At 35.5% G+C, this 18033-nt stretch overlaps 1 protein-coding gene across 1 annotated transcript; it reads left to right on the top strand.

The window, feature by feature from the left end:
• Positions 1 to 14108: 14108 nt before the first annotated feature.
• Positions 14109 to 15385, top strand: LOC104236201 (uncharacterized). The gene is made up of 2 exons (XM_070158136.1): positions 14109 to 15022; positions 15136 to 15385. The coding sequence occupies exons 1-2, from the start codon at positions 14109 to 14111 to the stop codon at positions 15383 to 15385; spliced, it is 1164 nt and encodes a 387-aa protein (XP_070014237.1).
• The last annotated feature ends 2648 nt before the right edge of the window (positions 15386 to 18033 follow it).

The following is an 18033-nucleotide window of genomic DNA, read 5'->3' as shown; positions in this document are numbered from 1 at the left end:
TTGCCAGTCAAATCTACTGACACAGTGGAACCATATGCTCAACTGTATATCAAAGAAATAGTCAGGTTGCATGATACTCCAGTCTCAATCATTTCAGATCGAGGGGCTCAATTCACGACAAAGTTTTGGAAGAAATTTCAGCAAGGTTTGGGTACTCAAGTAAATCTTAGTACAGCCTTTCATCAATAAACTGATGGGCAGGCAGAGCTGACTATTCAGACGCTTGAAAACATGTTGCGTGCTTGTACTATTGATTTCAAAGGTTGTTGGGATGACCATTTGCTACTTATAGAATTTGCTTACAACAACAGCTTCCATACTAGTATCTAGATGGCACCATTCGAGGCAATGTATGGTAGGAGATATAGGTCTCCCATTGGGTGGTTCGAGGTTGGAGAAGCAGAATTGATAGGGCTGGACCTCATGCATCAGGCCATGGAGAGAGTCAAGATTATTAAGGAGAGGTTGAAAACTGCTCAGAGTCGCCAAAAGTCTTATTCGGACATTCGTCGCAGATATTTGGAGTTCAAAGAAGATGATTGGGTATTTTTGAAAGTTTCCCCCATGAAGGGCATTATGCGATTTGGGAAGAAAGGGAAATTAAGTTTGAGGTATGTCGGACCATACAGAATCATTCAGAGGATTGGTCAGGTGGCATACAAGCTCGAGCTGCCACCCGAGATGTCGTTGGTACATCCGGTCTTTCATGTGTCTATGTTGAGGAAGGTAATGGGAGATCCGTCCACTATTGTGCCAGTTGAAACTATTGAGGTTAATGAAGAACTGTCTTATGAAGAAATTCCAGTTGCCATTCTTGATATGCAAGTCCGGAAAAATTGACAAATAAGGAAATTGCATCCGTGAAAGTATTATGGCGGACCAGCAAGTTGAGGAAGCCACTTGGGAAGCCGAGGAAGAAATGAGAAAGAAGTACCCACATTTGTTTGAATAGTTATATAATAGCTTTCATGCATTTGGTTCCTATAAACTCTTATATTTTGATTTGATCTATGTTAAACTATTCCATTTTGATTATGTATATTGCCTATGCGGTCATGGTTGGTGTTGAACAAGTTATGTTATGTCTATGGAACATGTATATGTTGTTAGGATATGTATCTGGGGCTCTTTGACAGGTGGATAGTCCTAGTTACAAAGGAAACTCTGGCGAAATTTTCGAAAATTTAAGGAGTCAGCCAAATTCGAGGTTGATGATATATTTCATAATGTGAAAAGCAGAAGTTACATAAGTATGACTAATGAATGAAACTTGATCCTTATTCGAGGACGAATGATCTTAAGCGGGGGAGAATGTAAAGCCCCAGAAAATTTTGCTTAGTAATTTACGATTTTGTGGTGCCAAGGTAGGCTAAATATTTTATCTTGCGTACAAATAAGGATAAAGGATATTATGGATATCAATTGTATATATTAATAAGTGTATAAGTCATATTAGAAGTGAATTGGGGTCTAAGGAGAGGCCTAAGTCTAAGCCAAGTTGGAAAATTTCATAATAGACGAAAGTTGCAAATGAGTGCGCACAAGACCTCACTTTGGACAATTATATCTCCGGTTATATAAGGATTTATGTTATTCACATCCTATCAAATAAAAGTTCTTTGATTCTAGTTTCCAACGCTTCAAACCGTTCATCATTCGGACATTCCTACACAAAGTTATGACAAAATTACCAAAGCAGCGCAGAAATTTGCACTACCGCGGCGCCCCATGCGGCGCCCGGCCGCTGTGCCAGTAGTAATTCCAGTATGGTCCGAAATTTCATTTCCAGACACATTTTGCACAGACGCCCCGTGCCCCGCAGCGCCCATGCGATGCGGCAGTACAAAAAAATGGGTTTTTAAGACCCGAACCCCATTTTATTTAACTCGATTGAGGTTTATTTTTGGGGAAATTTCTGGCATTCTAGAGAGAAGGGAGGGCGATTCTAGAGAGAGGAAAGGGGAAAACTAAAGATTTCACTACTCTTCCTTGAATCACACCTTGAAATCGCATCAAAGGTTGCTAAGGCTTCAAAGAGGTAAGAATTTCTTTTCCCCAATTCTTCAATTTTGAAATCTAACTAGAAATGGGTAATTAGTAAGATGATTCTTGGATGTGAGAGTATTCATTATTCATGCATGTACAAATTAGGTTTGTGGGAAGATTGGTTGAATATAAACAAGTAAAGATTGGGTTGGGAAATGAAGAGAATCTTGTAAAAGAGATTTGAAATCAAGATGCACAACTAGTAATTGATAAAATTCTCAAATGAGCTAGAATTAATAATATCTTCCTAATTTGTGTTCAATTTGGTTATGTCTCAAAATAAATTGAAGTTGCTAGAATTTTCGGAATATCGTAGTAATTAAAGGAAAGATCAAGAAAGGTATGTATGGCTAACTTTGACCTTTGTAAAGTCACTTTGTTTGGTGTACGAATATTTGGTATGTGATATCTACGTGGATTATTTGTGGAATTCTTGTGATTGGTATGATTTGATTGTTCGTGGTTAAGTCTCCCGATATAATGGTGTACGTAATTGGCAATAAACCAAATGTGTGATTGTGAATGTGTTATGTGGTAAGAGTTGAGAAACAAATGATGGAAGGAAATCGTAAATGATGCAGTTGGAACAACTGTGGTAATAACATATATGGCTTGTATTGGCAATTATCACGGTGACATAAAATGCATATGAGTTGTTGAATATGATGGAAATAGTATTGATGGCTATAGAAATTCTTTGAGAATTGTTGTTGTTGTTTTTTGTGAATTGTTGTTGTTGTTGTTGTTGTGTTGTTTGTGAATTGTGATTGTTCGGTGGGATCGGGTTGCGCGCCGCAACACGAAGTAATAAGGTGTGGGTTATGGTGATAAGGGTGACCGAAGTAATAAGGGTGGCCGAGGTAATAAGGGTGGAAAAGTGATCAAAATCACTATTGAAATGAAAATATGAGAAAGTTGTGAAATCATTGATGTGAAAATGTTGAAGGGGAAATGGAGAGATTGTAACTTGTTTGGCTTCCTTATTAGTTGTGTAGATAGCGGTTGATAAGGCTTGCTCAATTGGGTTCACTCGATTGAGTGCCCTTTGCGCCTCCCGAAGTTGGGGCGTGACAAACTTGGTATCAGAGCCTAAGGTTTTAAAGTGTCCTAGAATGTCTCGGAGCCGTGTCTAGTAGAGTCCTTCTTATCGGTGTGTTGTCGACCACATCAATAAGTTGGAGGCTACACGGACATTTAGGAATGTGACCCTTCTTCAACACTCCAGATCGTGCGATAAAGCTTGACTATAAGATTGTTTTCTAACTCGTGCGTTGAGCTTCAAGGTATATTTAAACGCTCTTTCGTCTATTTCAAGTAATGTTCTCATATGGGCTACTCGTAATGTTCCAACTACTCCACTTCAAGATCTAGGCTAGCTGCTAAGCTCAAAATTGTTCGAATAGAAGTCTTTTTGACAACAGGTGAGAAAATTTCGTCAAAATCAATACCTTTCTTCTGTTCGAAGCCTTTAACCACTAATCGAACTTTGTATCTAACCAGCCTGCCATTTCCATTTTTCTTGAGTTTAAAGACTCATTTGCATTTGAGTGGTCTTTTACCCTTTGGAAGTTCAACCAGCTTGTATGTACCATTTTTCTATAGTGATTCCATCTCTTCTTGCATGGCTTTTATCCACTGGTTCTTTTCTGGATGGGACAACACCTCCTTAAGATTTTCTGGCTCCCCCTCATCACTGATGAGGACATACTCTGTGGAAGGGTTCCTGCATGACTTACTCTTGGCCTCTCTGATCTCCTCAGAGGTTGAGGCTGTTCTTCTTCCTGAGTGGGGTGCTCCACTTCCTCGACACCTTCATCAAGTTGCTCCCCCTGCTCAATAACCTCACCAGGTTGCTCCCCCTGCTCGGCAACCTCGTCGGTCGTACTTTCTGCACTTGTGGGATTGTTAGAAGTAGAAGGAATAGTAACAAAGTTAGGAATTATACCATTCTTCGCCTTTTCTGACATATCAGCAGCAGTTCCAACTTCACTTTCTCGGAAGACTACATCTCTACTTCTGATGACCTTCTTCTTTACAGGATCCCACAGTCTGTACCCGAACTCTTCATCTCCATATCCGATAAATATGCAGGGAATAGATTTATCATCCAGCTTTGTTCTCTGCTCTTTTGGTACATGTGCAAAAGCTCTGCAACCGAACACCTTCAGATGCGAGTAGGACACCTCCTTGTTGGTCCAGACTCTCTCTGGGATTTCAAACGCCAACGGAACTGATGGACTCCTATTGATCAGGTAACAGGCTGTCTGAACTGCTTCACCCCAGAATGACTTAGGCAGTTTAGCCATTCTGAGCATGCTTCTCACCTTCTCCACAATGGTGCGGTTCATCCTCTCGGCTACGCCATTGTGCTGTGGGGTTCCAGGAACTGTCTTTTCATGTCTGATCCCATGACTTGAACAATACTCTTCAAATTCCCTTGAAGTGTACTCACCTCCATTGTCACTTCGGAGACGCTTTAGCTTTCGACCCGTCTCCCTTTCTACTAGAGCATGAAACTTCTGGAAAACTTGAAACACCTGATCTTTGGTTTTCAAAATATAAACCCATAATTTTCGTGAAGCATCATCAATAAAAGTAACAAAATATTTGTTACCGCCCATTGATTCAATTTCCATTGGGCCGCAAACATCAGAATATACTAAATCAAGTATATTCAATTTTCTTTCAGACGATGTCTGAAATGAGACTCTATGCTGCTTACCAAATAAACAGTAGTCACAAGGTTTTACCGTTGTACCTTTGGCATAAGAAATGAGTGATTTCTTGGCAAGAATCTGCAATCCCTTCTCGCTCATATGACCCATTCTTTTGTGCCACAAATCTACAGAAATCTCATCTTGTGCCGCGTTCAATTCACCTTGGCATATTTCTGCATTTGTCCTGTACAACGTGCCACGAGCAACTCCCTTTGCAATCACCAATGATCCCTTAGTGAGTCTCCACTTTTGATTTGCAAAATAGTTCTCGTATCCATCTCAGTCTAAAGCAATTCCCGAAATCAAGTTCATACACAAATCAGGTACATGCCGCACATCCTTTAGAACCAATGTGCATACGACATTTGTCTTGATACAAATGTCACCAATCCACGCAATCTTTGAGTAACTTGTGTTACCCATTCCCACTGTGCCGAAATCACCTACTACATAGCTGCAAAAAAGATCTCTTACCGGTGTGGCATGGTAAGATGCCGATGTGTCAACCACCCATTCCGACTGCGGACCTGACAGGTGCATGCATTCCTCTTCCTCATTTATAAAGAGGACATCATTATCATTGTTTTGCACCATGGCGGCTGCGTTGTCGTCATTCTTTTGGCCACTGGTTTCACCTTTGCCCTTCCTTAGATTTGGGCAATCTCTTTTCAAGTGACCTGGTTGATCATAGTTGTAGCAATTTCTGGCTCTTGATTTGGATCGATTATTTGACTTCCCACGAACTCCGGATCTACCATAGTTGCTCGAACTCCTTTGATAACTCTTGCCTTTACCTTCTGTGATGAGAGACTGCCCTTGATTTTCAGGCTTCTTTCTCATCTTCTCATTGAGTAGAAGAGCCGATGCGACATCTTTCAACTCAATAGTAGTCTTACCATGCAGGATGGTTGTTGCTAAATTATCGTATGAAGATGACAACGAGTTCAATAGCAAGATGGCTTTATCTTCTTCCTCGGTTTTCACTCCAAGGTTGGCAAGCTGTGTGATTAGTCCGTTAAACACATTTAAATGTGACAAAAAATTCGTACCTTCACCCATGTGTAGGGCGTATAACTGCTTCTTCAGGTACAATTTATTTGTCAATATTTTGGCCATGTATAGGCTTTCCAACCTTATCCAAATTTCACGTGCAGTGTCTTCATCAATGATGTTATTTACCACATCATCTGATAAGTGCAACCTGATTGTACTAGCAGCTCTTTCATCCTAGTCAGCCCAATCCTTAGCTTTCATGGTATCAGGCTTTTTGGCATCAGCATCTTGTACCTTGTGTAATCCTTGTGGATGAGCAGATCCCTCATCCTTCTTTGCCATGTTGAGAAACCGTTATCTCCGTTGAATTTTGCTACCTAGAAGCAAGCAGAGTAAAAGGCGGGTAAAACTCACATAAGCAGAGGGGGAGACACATTCGGAATCGGTAGTCAATCCTATTTCCGAGTACTTTACTCTGGACATTTTTATTTTTCACTGAGTATAGTACTACCGACAGTGAATAGTATTTCAGTGAACGAGCAGAACATGTGCTCTGATACCAGTTGTTGGGAATAAACCCCCTACAAAAATAATATTCACGGTAATAAAAGCGGAATAAGAACGTAGCACCGAGATACGATAATTAATAAGAATAAAAGAGTAACAACGACACCAAGATTTTTACGTGGAAAGCCCTTTTGAATAAGGGAAAAAATCACGGCCCTGAAAGAGCAACTAATATCACTATAGCAAGGAATTTTACTCTTTGTAGGTCCGAGTAAAATACTCAAAAGACCACTACAGCACTCAAAAGAAATAACCCTCTTTTGATATTCCCACCTCACTACAATATCACTCACTCTTTATTTTTCTCACAGACTATTTTCTTATACCCTGTCTGTGAAACCTCACTCTATCTTTCTAACTCTCAGATATATTTTTTCTCTGAGATTGGTGTATAAAAGGAGAGCTTCGCAGAGCCTCGCCTATTACATTTGACATTGTCTTCTGAACGCCTACTGAATTTGACAAAAAAAAGAAAAAAATGTAGACTGCTGCTAATAAAGGAAGAAAGTTTTCTTCCTTGATTTATGGGATAAACCCAACAACTATTACTAATAAAAGTATGATGAAGAGTTTCTCTTTGTGGGTTAACACAGCAAAAATATTTGGACACCATACTCAGTCCAAACTTGATAATGATGTAATCAAATAGTAATTTCCTTTTCAATATTCTCCACAGCACAAAAGACATTTGAAAAGGTAATTACTTATGCCAAATTTTCTTCAAGAAGATATAAGAGTGTAGATATTGATTGAATGTAAAAAAAAAAATTCAATCAAGATTATTATCTGTTTTATCTACCATCGTTGTCACAAATTAAATATCCAGTTAATGTGCCAGCCCTATCCCGTCTTGCTCTTTCAATTCCAATATTTCATTCCAGTTCATTTGGCAAAGTCGATTCAAATTTTTTAATTATTACGTTGGTTTCAGATTAAATATTTTACCATATACCCGAATATGTGGTATATTTTCTTTTTAAGCTATCTTATAATTAAACAATAATATATTTTTATATTTAAAAATAGTTTAACTTTTAAAAAAATTAATATACTATAATGAAATGATTATAGCCACATGAGTAATATTTATGACTTGTTTTAGACCACAAGTTTTAAAAAAAAATCTTACTTAAATTTTGTGCCTAATAAAATACTCCCTCCGGTTCACAATAAGTGACCAATTTGCTTTTTTCATTTTGGTTCAAAATAAGTGTCCAGTTATGTAATTAAGAAAGAATTCAATTTGTTTTTACAAAATAACCTCTATGTACATATCCCTAAAAAGTTTTCTTACTCCTCACATTAAATGTTTAATTAGGAGTAGTTTAGTCATAATAGGTATTTTTGTATAGAATTTAGTATTTTCTTAATGGGCGTGCTAAAAGTAAATTGATCACTTATTGTGAACTGGAGGAAGCATTGTTACATAAAATAAGATAGATGAAGTATTAATTTCAGGACTTCATTGCAAACATAAAAAATAAGATGTTTGATCATATACCATGCATGATTTCAAAAGTAAAGATAATGAGGGTTGGATTGTGTGATCATCACACTTAAAGAATTTAGTTGATAGAGATATACCACTTCTAAATTACTTATTTATATTACTCTATATCTCAGTACGCTCCAAGATCACGTGTGTATGTGTGTTTCTTTTTCATAGGCAAACAAGCATTTTTTTTCTTTTTCCTTATGACGATAATATTAATGTGAACTCAAAACCTCTGCTTATTCCGAATTGTGCGACTATCTTTTAGACGACTTAAATTTTAGATGAAATGTTAAGTCAAACGTGCATGGAGACAACGTGAACGGCCATTGAAAATGATAAGATTAACGAACCATATATCTTGCCAAAAGTAATAGAATTCGAAGAGAATATTGATGTGATAAGAGACTTGATCAGGGGCGGATCCAGAGAAAAGGATACGGGTTCCCATGAACCCAGTAACTTTTGCATAAACTTTGTATTTGTATTAAAAATTTTATTAAAAATATAAGAATATTTAGCTTGGAACCCAGCTCGTTGATCCAACTATCATTTAGATTAACTTGAAATTGTTGTAGGAACCCATAAGCTTAAAATTTTGAATCCGTGTCTGGACTTGATGATGCTAGAATATGAAGGACGCAGAAGCTATCTTTTTGATAGGTTGACATAGATGCTTCACGACATTGTTACCAACACCAAACCCCCCTTCCCTCCCCGCCCCCAAAGCATGGCTTTCGTTGAGAGGATTGGATGCTTTCTCAATTGGGTAATCGAATTCACAAAACAAGTGAGGCTTGCTCGGTTGGTAAAACACCTTCACCCACAACTATTAGATTTTGAATTTGAATTACGCGAGAGGGAATTAAACTGTGGAAACACTACAGATCCTCCTAAATTGGGAGGAATTTTTAAAAAAATCATAATAATGGAATCCACATTTTCTTTTTCCGCGAATTGTTGGCCAGGTGGCCCCATTGTTGCTGACTTGCTTCGTTAAAGTAGCATACCCAAGAATTCTAGTCAGAAGATAAAGAAAAATTAAAGATTATCGTATCTAAAACTCGAACATCCTGCCTAAAGTAAGTTTATTTTAGTCATATTCATCACTAAGGGTGGCAAACGAGCGGGTCGGGTCAGATATATGCCGGGTCAAAATGGGTATTGAAAAAACAAAAAATTATTCGGCAGGATCCATATTTAATATGGATAAAAAACAAGTTAACTGGCGGATAATATGAGTAACCATATTATCCATGACTTCATGAATATGATCACTTTTGGGAGAATTTCTATTCTCCCAAACTTAAAGAACTCCCAATTTGAGATTTACAAATGTAAATGTTAAACACATTGGTTATCCATTTTATAAATGGATAATATGATTTTTATCCATACTTGACCTGTTTTTAAAAAGTTCATTATTCACCTCTTTTTTAGTGGGTAATATGAGTGGTTAGCTATTTCCTTTTAACCATTTTCCACCACTATTAATCACTGTATTGATGGTTCCCTTATGTCAAGAAAATCCAACTATTCATACGTATAAAAAAATATTTTTACACTATTTGTAGCGCAAAATTTTTTGTCCAAAAGGATTCGATTGATAACCATCCTTAGTACCTTCTCCCCTACCTCTTGTCAATTATATAGCTCCTCGTCCTTCAATAGTAGAAATTTGAGAACAAGAGTACTGTAGTTACAAAAATGGACGTAAAAAGATCGATCGTTGAATTAAAAGATTGTTTGAGAGAAAATGTTCTGGATGCTTGAAATCGAGGTGTACAAGATTATGAAAGAAACTGATTGCAATATGCTAATTGATATGGCTGGAATGGCAGCACAAAATATCATAAAAAACTTTATTTTCGGGGTTTGATCAGGACAAGAGGAGAACAACTTCAGGTGCTATATTATCAGTTTGAGTTATACGACGACAGCCTATATTCCCACGAAAGGAGTGATATGTATCAAATTATTTAAATTTAAATCTATACGTAAATGATAATACCTGCTGTCATAAATATAGTAATTGTTTTTGCAAAGTGTACTTATTATTTTAAAACATCTGACGTTTTAAGAAAAAAGGTTTTTCTCATATCCACTCTTATGTTTGAAATAGTGGAGTATTAATTAAGATAGAAGTTTAAGAAAAAACTAAAGATAATTTTGACAAATACTCACGTGACTAAAGCTATTAAATATCTTTTGTAAGGGCAATGCAAACTTTTTTAAAAACAGATAATAGATGGAGGAAAATAGTGTAGCTTCAACCTCAATCTTCCTTGCCTTGTTCTACATTGGTTGAAAATCATGATCTTTCTTATAGATGTTTTTTCTTTTTCAACTTATTTTTTCATTTTAGTATAGTAGTATGATGTTTGGCACTAGCATACAATTGATGATAAGCTAGGAACTCATGTTCTGAACTATATTTCACACTCTAATTACTGCACTTTGATTTTATTTGAGTACTTTATACTTATTACGTGTATTACGTTGTGTAAGATATTATTTCAAGTGAAAAAGCAAGTTTGAAGCTAAAATGGATGATCTGGAGCTTTGAAGTCTGAGTATACTACAAGAATATTGACTTTTAGCGACAAAATTTTAATGAAGGGACATGAATCCGGTCGTTAAAAGTGTATGTATAACGACTAAACTTTTTTTCGGTTGTTAAAGCCTAATTTTTTGTTTATATTTATGAAGCGATGATTTCCGGTCATTAAAAATTAAAATAATTCGGACGTTAAAATATATTATAAGCAATAAGACAAATAATAAATAGGCGCCAGTTTTTTTACCCAATCCACAAGCAGCCCACAACCCTCAACTCTCGTGACCACCCCTCCTAAAATAAAACACTTTTCACTGTTTTATCAATTGAGAACAAGATAACTTCTCTTTGTTTTATCAATTGAGAACAAGACAAATTGCAGTTACAAGAATACACGCACATAGCTAGCTTTGAGCAGTCAAAGATCAGCAAAGAATCATAAGTTGATTTCTTCTCTACAACCTAGGGTTTTATTTTCCTTCTTGTCAAGGTAATCTGTAAACTTCTATTCAACCTATGTGTTTTCCTTATGTATGAATTAACTTTGTGTTTATCAAATATTGGATTTCTTCTTAGAATTACATATCTTTCAAATACTTAATTACATCCAAATTTGAAGAGTATTGCTGATAAAAGTTCTTTTTTGTTTGATTGATTTTTGCTCGCCTTTATTTTATATGTCAAATATGTGTGTTCATCTTGTAAAGACGATTATATATGTGGATTGAGTTTGATTTTGAAAGAAAGGAGATTCTTTTTAATAGCATAACAGATCAATCGATTTGGAGAACATATTATGTATAGTAAAAGGATATACTTATGCTCTTGCGAGTTTTTATTGGTTTAGTCACTCATTTGAACATACCCATATGGTTTTATTTGTTCCTTATTAGAAAGATTTCTCCTTTTCTGTTGTTTTCTTCTAACTTCCTTTTTTTGGGAGGGGTGGGGGGAAGGGAGGGGGTTGGTTTACCTTGTTTTCAAGTAATGGGGCATGACTGAACTATATGTGTTTCTTTTTTCAGAGGATGGGGTAAACAGAGTATATATATTGCATATATGAATAATATACTAGTCTTATTAAAGGAAACATATCATTGTATCAACAAGTAATGTCGCTCAGATGTCACTGCAGTGTATAATAATTTTGTATCTAAGCTTCATATAATAATCTAATGCATCTGACTTTTTTCCTTCATGTCTATCCTGACCTCTAGACTAAAAGTGGTTGGCCAAAATTTGCATTTGTCTAGTTCTAATATCACATAAGGTCGTCAAATTTTAGTGGAGAATTGCGTCTTCATTTTTAATAGAGGTATCTAATGCTTTGTAAAGTGGTTAATGGACCATATGCGATTCTAAATCTATTTCATTGGACGTGGAGCTTTCGTATAATGTCTGTACTTGCTCGAACTTACTTCTTTCTAAGATACATAATTCCCATATCCCATTGCTTGACTACTAAGTTAGACATCTATTAGTTTTTATGCTACTTGTCATGCTCCTCTGAATTTGTATACAATCTTTGTTCCCCTATTCCTTTTGGACCTTTCTACTTCTAGCCTTTCAGAATATGAATATGCTAAGAATATATCTTTCCTTAAACTCAAGAATCTGAACTAAATGTAGATGATGTAGAGACTTTTTCCTTTTTGAAAATTTTGAAGACAAGATTAGAAAAAGATGTATACTTAGAATTGTCTTGAATGCTACCTCACAAGTAACCTTAAGAAGATATATACTTAAAATTCACTTCCCAAGAACAAAGATAAGTAATTTGCAATGTGTTAAATCTACTTACACTTTTTAGGAATGAACACACAGCTCCATCACAATAGCAATACCCTAATCTGGTGAAAATCCTTATACACTTACACAACATGCATCAGAAACATGTCTACTTAAAGACAAGTTAAAAGATTGTACATAAATTTGTTACAAGAAGGGTCTAGAGGCTACAACTCATTTACTCAAAGTTATAATGCTTGTCCACTTATTCAGAAACATCCCAAGTGCAGCTCATTCCTTTGGGGAACTCAACCAAGTCACCTGCGCCTATCTCAACGACCTCATCACACCCGTCAGGGTAAACCTTCACTTTTCCCTTCAGCAAGTAACATGTCTCTTTGGCAGAGTATGTCCATGGAAATTTTCTAGGAGGACAACCCCACCTAATAATGCCTATAATTTGGAACCGCATAGTGTTGAGAGTAAACAAATATGTAAAACAATAGTTAGATTAAGCACATATTTAAGATACTGGATGAAATGATGTGCTACTAGGAGACAATTCCAGGATCGAAGGAGCAGCAGAAGATAGACCACCTCTTTAAACATGGTGCATCAGAGTGAATCAGCTAGTGAAGGTTAAATAAGGATCCCCATTTTAACATGGTGCAATCTGTTTCTAAGCATTGTAAAGTACCATCTACCTCCAAAAGTTTACCCCTTTTTATCCTAGGTGCAGAAACATGTTCTACACTACAGATGCATCTACCTCTATCTTGAAAGTGTTGAGCAATAAACAAAAGCATAATTTACTAAACAACCAAAATAATACTACCAAAATATTTGAATAACATAATCTCTCCTGTTTTAACTGATTTCACTTTGCAATTATGAAAGCTAAGCATAACTAAACAAGAAAGTTCACTCACAAAATTTCTCCTTCACCCATCTCCCCCCTCCCCCCCACCTCCCAAAAAAAAACAAGCAATATCCCTCTATCTCTCATTCTGAGTTGCATGGTAAGAAGAAATTCATTCTTGCACGAATGTATATACCCACTACAAAACTAGCTGAAAAAACTACTATACGGATTAAAAGTTTTGGCTGTCCGTTAAAATATGCAAGTGATATCTGTTCGTATACACATGAAAAAAAGTAGAATAAATTTTGTTTTCAACTTCAAAGCTATTCCCATGGAAAATAGATAATTGGGTAGTCAAAAAGAATTATGCCACCACATTCAACCTCGTTTCAAACCAGATAATATTTGAACTCAGTTCCCAAAGCTAAGGAACCTAAGCAGAAAAAAAGTTTCAACTTTCAAATCCATTTGAAAAATCACTTGTATTAAGATGCCAACCACAGAGATAACTCAAGACAAACGAAAATATATGTTAAACCCATACATACCGTACATTGTAAACCTGATCTTCCCTTCTTTCTAAATCACTCTCCTAATAGTCTTTGAAAAGCCAATATGCAAGTAGACATAAGTCAAAATACCACTAAGATGAAAATTGATTTCAAGGATGAACTAGGTTCTACATTTAACCCATCCCCATTTTCCCAGATAAACCTATGTTACTAGTATTACGGTCAGATCAAACATAACACTATTTAAATGGAAAGGACAATATTAATTTAAATACTAACTGCATTGGTCATTAATAAGTAAGTGAAATCCTAGCTGAGCGAGTAAACTGAAAGGTAAAAGACATTATTTGCCTGCACAGGTACTCCAACTGGATGTTACTTTTGATAGAATAACTTGTTTACTTGGATATAGGCCAGTGGGAATGTTGGGTATGAGAAATATTTTAAATGGACTCTAAAAATATTCTTGAGAACTGGATTGACTAATATTCATAGGCAGAGGTGATTAATGTGTTTTTGTTTGCTTATGTTTGTTTCTTTCTGCATTTGCATTGCTATACTAATAAATTTTGGTTGTATATATGTGTGTGTGTATGTGTATATATATATATTAAACTGTTCTATGCACCGGATTATGACACCTGATAAGCAATGGATGGAACTTGTTCATGATCGATTAGATGATGCTTACATACTTGGGGTAGAGAAATTTTTGAATTATGCTTTTACAAGATTGGAAGAAACGCGTGAAATACGTTGTCCATGCATCAAATGTTATAATGCAATTTCAGGAACACGTGAGCTGGTTAGATCACATTTAATAGTACATGAGATAATCCCAAATTATACTTGTTGGTATCACCATAGGGAAAGGTTAGGTGAGGAGCAGTCAGATTCTGAATTTGTAGATGATAATGACATTGAATATGGTGATGGTGAGGATGAAATACATGACATTTTAAGAGATCTTTACCCCAATTTTGATAGAGATAATATGAACAATGATGGTGATGAGTTTCTCATGGAGGAACCAAATCCTGAAGCAAAAAGATTCTATAGTGTCTTAAAGGATTTTGAGCAACCCTTGTACCAAAGTTCAAAAATTTCTAAACTTTCTACTTTGGTTAAATTGCTTCATATTAAAACTATTGGTAATTGGAGTAACGAGTCATTTATAATGCTGTTGAAGATGTTGAAGGAAGATTTATTGCCTGACGGATCTAATTTGCCAGACTCATATTATGAGGCAAAAAAGGTTATTCGGGACCTTCGGCTTTCTTACAACAAGATTGATACATGTAAGAATGATTGTATGTTATATTGGAAGGATGATAAGTTTCTTGAATCTTGCAAAGTTTGTGGCGTATCTAGATGGAAGGAGGATAAACATAGTGGAGAAACCAAATTTAAAAGTGGGAAAAAGATACCAAACAAAATTTTACGTTATTTTCCTCTAAAGCCAAGACTTCAAAGATTGTTTATGTCCTCAAAGACATCTTCTTTAATGACATGGCATCATGACAAAAGAGTTGATGATGGAATAATGAGGTACCCAGCTGATTCAATAGCATGGAAAAATTTGATGAACTTCACCAATCTTTTGCAGCTGAGCCTCGTATTGTTCGACTTGGACTTGCTATTGATGGTTTTCAACCATTTAGAAATTCCAAAATTCCATATAGTATTTTGCCTGTGGTACTTATTTCTTATAATTTACCACCTTGGCTATGCATGGAGAAAGAGAATTTTATTTTGTCAATGTTTATTCCTGGTCCTGAGAGTCATGGAGATGCTATCGATGTTTATCTTCAACCTTTGATAGAGGAATTAAAAGAATTGTGGGAATCTGGAGTGGAGACCTTTGATGCATCAACTAGACAAAATTTTTTGTTACATGCATCTTTGTTATAGATCATTAATGACTTTCCAGCATATGCGAATTTATTTGGATGGAGTACAAAGGGTAAAATGGCTTGTCCATGTTGTAATAAAGAAATTGTTTCAATTAGGTTAGAAAATTGTAAAAAACAATGTTATATGGGCCATAGACGCTTTCTTCCTCTTAATCACAAATGGAGGAATGATAAAGAGTCATTTGATGGCACTAAGGAGCGAAGATTACCACCAAAAATGCTATCCGGTGATGATATACTTGATCAAGTGGCTAATTTAGATGGTTTACATTTAACAAAGGATCCAAAGAAGAAGGTTAAAATATCACATGAGAGTAGGGGTGATAATTGGAATAAGAAGAGTATTTTCTTTGATCTTCCTTATTGGAGAACTCTATTGTTGCGGCATAATTTAGATGTGATGCATATTGAGAAGAACATATGTGATAATATTCTGGGGACAATCTTAAATGCTAAAGGGAAAACCAAAGACACCATAAACACTCGGTTGGATTTGCAAGCAATAAATATAAGAAAAGAATTGCATCCAATAAAAAATGGGGATAAGTATGACTTACCAACAACATGTTTTACACTATCTCTTGAAGAGAAGTATAAGTTTTTCAATTTCCTGAAGAACTTAAAGGTCCCAGATGGATTTTCATCAAATATTTCTCAGTTTGTCAACCTTAAAGATCGCAAAATTTCAGGTTTAAAAAGTCATGATTGCCATGTCCTTCTACAATATTTACTCCAACTTGCAATACGTGGTATGCTTAGCAAATTTGTACGGGAACCACTTATTGAGTTGTCATTATTTTTCAATGTGCTTGGAGGAAAATATTTAAGAATTAATGAATTAGAGCAGATAGATGGCCAGATCCCTAAAACTGAGTGTAAGTTAGAAAAGGTGTTCCCCCTACATTTTTTGATGTCATGGAGCACTTGCCTATTCATTTAGCTAATGAAGATAAGATTGCTGGACCTATTCAATATCGATGGATGTACCCAATGCATCGATATATATATACTTTTTGAAGCCTTTTATTCGTAATAGGGCATGCACAAAATGTTCTATTGCAGAGAGATATTTAGCAGCTGAATGTATGACCTTATGTTCAAGGTATTTGCACACAATAGAAACAAAGTTTAATCGCCTTGAACGGAATTATGATGGTGGTGTTATAGAATCTGATGGAGGTTTAGCAATTTTTTATCAATCTAGAAGAGCTTTAAGAGGTGGGAAAATAGACAAACTTGATTCAAATGATCTGGAGCAAGCACATTTTTATATTTTGAAAAACAACGATGAAGTTCAACCATTTCTTGAGTAAGTAATGGCTTGTTATAACAATTTAATACCTTCTCTATTTTTTAATTTAAGCTGACATATTTTTACACTGCAATTTTTTGTAGAGAGTTTTCACAAACTCCAGTTGATACCTCTCAAGAATATTCTGATAGACAATTTATTAGTTGGTTAAAAGAAAAGATGAGTACCAACTAATAATAATATTTTTCAAACTATGTAATTATTATTTTCTAAAATATATATTTGATTTGATAGGTCGCAAGATTGCAAAAATATGATGATAGTAAGAAAATGGCAGATTTATTGTCATTGTCACGTGGTCCCACGCCATATGTGACAAGTTTTCGTGGCTATATTATCAATGAATATAGGTTTCATGTGCTGGACTATGATAAAGGTTTGAGAACTCAAAATTGCGGGGTGGTTGTAGTTGGAGAGACCGATGAAGAGAATAAAAATATCGATTTCTATGGTGAACTAACAGAGATTCTAGAATTACAATTTGTTCTGGGAAGAAGGGTGGTTTTATTTCGATGTACATTATTTGATGTGTATGACCAAGAAAAAGGGGTTAAAATAGATGAATATGGCTTTGTAAGTGTTAACCGCCAATGATTTCTGAAAACAAATGAGCCTTTTGTATTAGCCAACCAAGCATCGCAAGTTTTTTATGCTGAGGATCTTTCTAATAAAAGCTGGCATGTTGTACAAAAAGTACAACCTCGTGATTCTTTTGACATTCTGCAAAAGAATATTGATGATTTAGAGGAGTTAGATAATTCTTCACAACTAAAAAGGAAAAGAACTCAAGAAGGTTTGGAGTTCTATCACACCTGCTTTTAATTTGTTAACTTCTTTATTATAATAAAAGTTCCATACTAAAACCCATTTGATTTGCAGGTTAAGTTGCAGGAAAGGAAAAAGGTTTCTAAAACTCCACCAGTGGATGTCTTCTTAGCTGATTGTATGTTCATATATAATGGATTGACTCACTAAACATTTGTTATCTTTAAGTTTTCATGTGTTATGTTTCTGTCAATTTTATTCATTACTGTTGTCTATTGCCATCTAACTTTTTAGTTTGTTTCCTACACCTTCACATGTTCATATATGATGAAATTGACATGAATATCTATTAATCAACTATTTTTATTTCTGTCAGGCTGACATGAATCTATCAAAATCTCAAAAGTTTTAAATGGTATCAACTTCGAAGACTTTTAAGCATGCATACATTCCATCTGGTGCCTTAGCAAGGGGACGAGGGAAAACTTCAAAGCTTTTGGTTCTGTAAGAGTAAACGCTGAACAAAGAAGCGTAAGAGTAAACGCTGAACAAAGAAGCGTAATAAGTAT

This window comes from Nicotiana sylvestris, chromosome 9, assembly GCF_000393655.2.
Source record: "Nicotiana sylvestris chromosome 9, ASM39365v2, whole genome shotgun sequence".
Lineage (NCBI taxonomy): Eukaryota > Viridiplantae > Streptophyta > Magnoliopsida > Solanales > Solanaceae > Nicotiana > Nicotiana sylvestris.
Note: the sequence above shows the minus strand (reverse complement) of the source record. Positions and strands in the feature narration are given on the sequence as shown.

Excerpts from the sequence above, each read along its gene's own strand:
- LOC104236201 (XM_070158136.1), top strand. The coding sequence starts at position 14,109 with ATGACACCTGATAAGCAATGGATGGAACTTGTTCATGATCGATTAGAT. Across the intron at positions 15,023-15,135 it reads GTTGATGATGGAATAATGAG|AAATTCCAAAATTCCATATA; the intron begins GTACCCAGCTGA and ends TCAACCATTTAG.